This window comes from Portunus trituberculatus, chromosome 19 (genome assembly GCF_017591435.1).
Source record: "Portunus trituberculatus isolate SZX2019 chromosome 19, ASM1759143v1, whole genome shotgun sequence".
NCBI lineage: Eukaryota > Metazoa > Arthropoda > Malacostraca > Decapoda > Portunidae > Portunus > Portunus trituberculatus.
Window position 1 is genome coordinate 4,175,189 of NC_059273.1, and position 4,812 is coordinate 4,180,000.

General features: G+C 37.7%; 1 protein-coding gene across 1 annotated transcript in view; it reads left to right on the forward strand.

Annotated features, from left to right (window-relative positions):
- Positions 1 to 1,375: 1,375 nt before the first annotated feature.
- The window catches only part of LOC123506036 (ras-related protein Rab-8B-like), a 3,859-nt gene continuing 422 nt past the window's right edge, over positions 1,376 to 4,812 (forward strand). The window contains exons 1-5 of the mRNA XM_045257869.1: positions 1,376 to 1,527; positions 2,896 to 3,082; positions 3,653 to 3,746; positions 4,031 to 4,156; positions 4,546 to 4,812. The exon at positions 4,546 to 4,812 is cut by the window's right edge and continues 422 nt beyond it. Of these exons, the coding sequence (XP_045113804.1) occupies positions 1,401 to 1,527; positions 2,896 to 3,082; positions 3,653 to 3,746; positions 4,031 to 4,156; positions 4,546 to 4,605 (594 nt within the window). The 5' untranslated portion in view covers positions 1,376 to 1,400 and the 3' untranslated portion in view covers positions 4,606 to 4,812. The remainder of the gene's footprint in view (positions 1,528 to 2,895; positions 3,083 to 3,652; positions 3,747 to 4,030; positions 4,157 to 4,545) is intronic.

Consider the following 4,812-nt stretch of genomic DNA (forward strand, 5'->3'; position numbering starts at 1 on the left):
AAACTCTGGAACTCTCTACCTGTGTCTGTATTTCCACCTGCCTATGACTTAAACTCTTTCAAAAGAGGAGTGTCAAGACACCTCTTACGTTAACTGGACCCTCCTTTTAGATTTTTTTGTTTTTTCTCTTTCTACTTTCCTCTTAACAGGGCCTGGCAACCAGCGGGATTTTTTTTTTTTCCAACACTTTGTTTGCCCTTGGCCAGTGCCCTTGTAATGTAAAAAAAAAAAAAAAAAAAAACTACCTGGAACCTGGATATCATGGTGACATGATATCCACTCAACAAATGGCAAGCATCAGGATACCAGGGAGACCAAAGCCTAATGCTTAACATACAATGCATGTGATTGTTAGAGAATGCACTGTCAACACACCCTGGTTATAAAGTGTTCCCTTGTTGGCTAACCGCTTGTCTGACCAGCTACCAAAACCAGAGTTGAAAGGATTCAGATTCAGAATCGTATTCTTTATGCCACCAAAGGTGGTTATTACGCACACCATAACAGCTTAACAAGGATGGAGGTTGGAAGCAGAAAAAAACCAGCTGACTTTAGGACTCATGTATACATGAATTACTTTTTTTTTTTTTTTTTTTTTTTTTTTTTACTAATATGAATTACTAATGAAATACCGCAGTATTTCATTAGTAATTCATATGGTAAAATATGGTATATTTTACCGATTTGTGAATACGAGAGATTTGTGTTCGGCGAATTCGTGTTCGGCGAGGCATGACAGTGCCATATATATATATATATATATATATATATATATATATATATATATATATATATATATATATATATATATATATATATAGAGAGAGAGAGAGAGAGAGAGAGAGAGAGAGAGTATATGCAAGATAAGTAAAACATCACGCATGATAACTTTTTGTGTTCAATACTGAGAGCTTTATCAGCCTATCATCTGTCTGTCCATGATCACAGATTTTTTTATACATATTAATGAAAATAAGGTGCCAGAAATGGAAACTAAATTTATTTTACATTTCAAGTCTATCTTTTATTGACATTCTATTATTACATTATTTCCTTTAGTAAGTAATTGCAATTATTGTTCACTGGTGTTATTAATACTACTGTAAGGAATGTTTCACTGCATACAAACTTTGCTGTGGATGAAATAATGAAAATAACTAGAAAAAAAAATAGATGTATAGACAAAAAAAAGCTATACTGCATGTAAATTTAAAAGGGACTCTCTCTCTCTCTCTCTCTCTCTCTCTCTCTCTCTCTCCGTGGGATCAAGAACATATGTGGATTACTGTTATCTAGACCTTATCACAAGCTTCACACACTGAAACACGTGCCCACACACTTCTCGCGTCACCAAGGCTTAGAAAAGGTTGGTGCTGTGAAGTATTAGGAACAGTAAGAACATGGCTTACCCTTTCCCTCATGTTATTAAAGTACTTGTAGTGGGAGACAATACTGTGGATAAAGGACTCCTGCTCAGGAAATTTGAGAACAGTGAGAGAAGAGATTATCCCTTTGTATCTACAATTGGTAAGAGAGTGTACTGTTCTTGCATTGTGACTAGGATTCCAGTGATCTCTCTCTCTCTCTCTCTCTCTCTCTCTCTCTCTCTCTCTCTCTCTCTCTCTCTCTCTCAGTGTAGCCTATTATTCTTTGAAGTAAATAAATCCATTAACGATAAGTCACCTTTTATAATTATTCTGTTATTAACTTATAGTACATGAACTTTTACTTTGACTGTTCTTGCATTGTGACTAGGATTCCAGTGATGACTCTCTCTCTCTCTCTCTCTCTCTCTCTCTCTCTCTCTCTCTCTCTCTCTCTCTCTCTCTCTCTCTCTTTCTCAGTGTATTATTCTTTGAAGTAACGATAAGTCACCTTTTGTAATTATTATATTATTAACATATAGTACATAAACACACACACTTCCTCTGCTGAAGCATTCCACTCGCTAATTATTAAATGTGCGTTGCAAATTAATATGTGGACACGAATTCTCAAGCGTGATAGGTTTGCATGGGATTTGGTTTGAAGTGGTGGAGTGGAGACCATATTTGAGTTAAGCTGCTCCAATCTTCATTTTCCAAGAAACAATCTACCATCTCTTCTGCCATGCATTAAAAATCCTTAATCTTTTCTTCCTTATCTCTCGCTCTTCTTCCCTTCCTGCCTCTTCTTCCTTTTCATACTTTTCCTCTTCCTAGACACAAATTATTTATTAATATTTTCTTCCCTTTCATCCTTTATTTTGCTGGGAAGTTATTAATATTTTCTTCCCTTTCATCCTTTATTTTGCTGTCTCTTCCCTTCCATTTCATACATTTTCTATTACATACCTTCAAGTAAATCTTTCCTTTTCTCTCTCCTCCATTCCCTTTCCAAACTGTAACCTTTATTTTTCTGTTTTACCATCATCCCATGGATTTAATTAAGTGAAAAACTCCCGTATATTTTCCGCGAAACATAAGAAAAGGGAAGGTGCAGGAAACAGAGGCCTACACTTGGTGATCCATGAATCAGAAAATTTTGTACTTATCTCCATTGATCATCCGCATCTAATTGATTTTTCTATTTGTCTTTTTTTTAAGTTAGTTGCTGCTCTTCCTTCTTTCTCTTTTACTCACATTCAGAATTAGAAACGCCTTGTTCTTTCACCAAAATTATTTTCAAAGCTCAATCAGATAATTAACCGCTTTTAACTCGTTTTTCGTTGATTACCCGAATATTTTGTTCTAATCTATCACTGGAATTTGGAAACATCCTTAAAAACCACGTCACCTGAATTAGAGCCTATGAAAGGAATGTTTCAGAGAAAGAGGGTCGGTTCAGTAGCATATTTATCATGTACGCGTGTGTGTGTGTGTGTGTGTGTGTGATGGCGCTTGTGCCCTGACGCAGGCATTCCCTATCGCGTGAGGGACGTGAGCGTGGATGGCCAGACGGTGAGAGTGCAGCTGTGGGACGCAGGGTGGACCGAGGCCTGGACTGCCGTGGACGCTTCATCCCACGACGCCCTTGCAGCCTCCGCCCTTCTGCTGGTGTACGATGTGACGAGGGAAGACACCTATGAGAGCGTCAGGACATGGTGGGTGACGGGTGTCTGTTTCGTGACACAGATTGCTCTTTGCCTCTGACACAAAGGCTTGAGTTTTGAAATGTAATTGCAGGAATGCAATGTTCTATAACAATCCCCGCACCCAGACTAGTTTCGAAAAGCTTTACCTGGTTGTAAATACACATATTTTCAAGTTAATACAGTTCTAGTGATAGATTAACCAGAAAAATTTGGTCAAATTATCTCTATATAGCCTTATAAAATAGTCGTAATGTGAAAACAAAACGTTTGAGAAGAAATGTTTTTTTTTTTTTTTTTGTCGGGTTCTCGTGGACGTTTATCTTTGACAAGTAATAACTAAATCACTGAAAAACACTTTCTTTTTTATCTCATTATACTTGAACTAGTATACCTCAGTGGGGCAATATAGCTTCTCTTCTACCTATACTGTAATGAAGTTTCTTTTTTTTCACTATATTAAGTGTAACGTAGTGAATCCAAAAATACTATTTTGGATTCCTTGTAATCCACTGTTATGCCTTTGAAGATAAATGAAGATGGTTTTCTAAAGTATAAACTAATTAACATTTATCTCACCAGGTTACGAAGTGTTAAATCGGGTGGCCGTTGCACAGACCGTGTTGTAATGATGGTTCTTGGGGATAACTGTCACTTTCAACGTGACGACCGGCAGGTGAGAGAGAGAGAGAGAGAGAGAGAGAGAGAGATTTGGTTCCTTGTTTTTTATTATATCTTTCCGAATTTGTTCCCTTTAATCCGTCCTTCTTATCCTCTTTTCTTTTCCTCGTTTGCTTCTTTCTCTTTCGTTTCTTATCTCCCTTTCTCCCTTTCTTCCTTTCATACTTCTTCCCGCATCTTGTACCACTAGTTTTATATTATCTTTATCTCTTCTCCTTCGCCTTCATTTTCACATCTAAAGTTGATAAATTTTAATGTTTTTCATCTATTACTTGCTAGGTGACGTGGGAGCGAGGCAAGGAGCTGGGAAGAGAGGCACACGTGGCGTTCTTAGAAGTTTCCTCCGTCACTGCCGTTAATTTGGAGACGACCCTCAAGTCCGTGGCTCGCGCTGTGCTGGCCAAGGTTAGCATTAGATACACCAATAGCTGGAAATGCACACTCTCTAATAACTTTGTTGTGGCATCGGAGTTAAGATATTGTATTTGCAGTAGCAACCTAGCAAGATAGTCACGGCCATCCAGCAGGACAATGGTGTCACACTTGCACTCTTGTTGTGTCAGGGAATCAATTTCTCCTGTTGTGTGAGCATGGAACATTATTTTACTATTCCATGTGCATGTACACCCTGTGTGCACGATTGTGAATTATTCATAGTACTTTGATCTCCATTTTCAATGAACGTATCACAGTTACATAGATAAAGAATAGGATATGTGTATTTTGCGAGATATATGTTCTACTGAAACGTTATAAACATTATTATGTAATTACATGATAGAAATTGATTGCAGGAATCAGCGGCGGCCCATCAGTCCTCAAGCAACAACAAAAGCACTTGTTCACTGCAGTAAAACTTCATTTACATGAAGCAAGTAAAGAGACAAGTCTAGTGTACAAGTTGCCTGCATGCTTTCACTTTTCAAAGGCAAGCAGCGATGGTAATTGTAAGCAAGTTAACTGCACTCTCAGTTGGTGTTGCACGTTTAACAAACACACACTTTCATTCTTCCACATGACAATGGATTCTGCAGAGTTTGTGATTGGAAAGGTATCGAAAC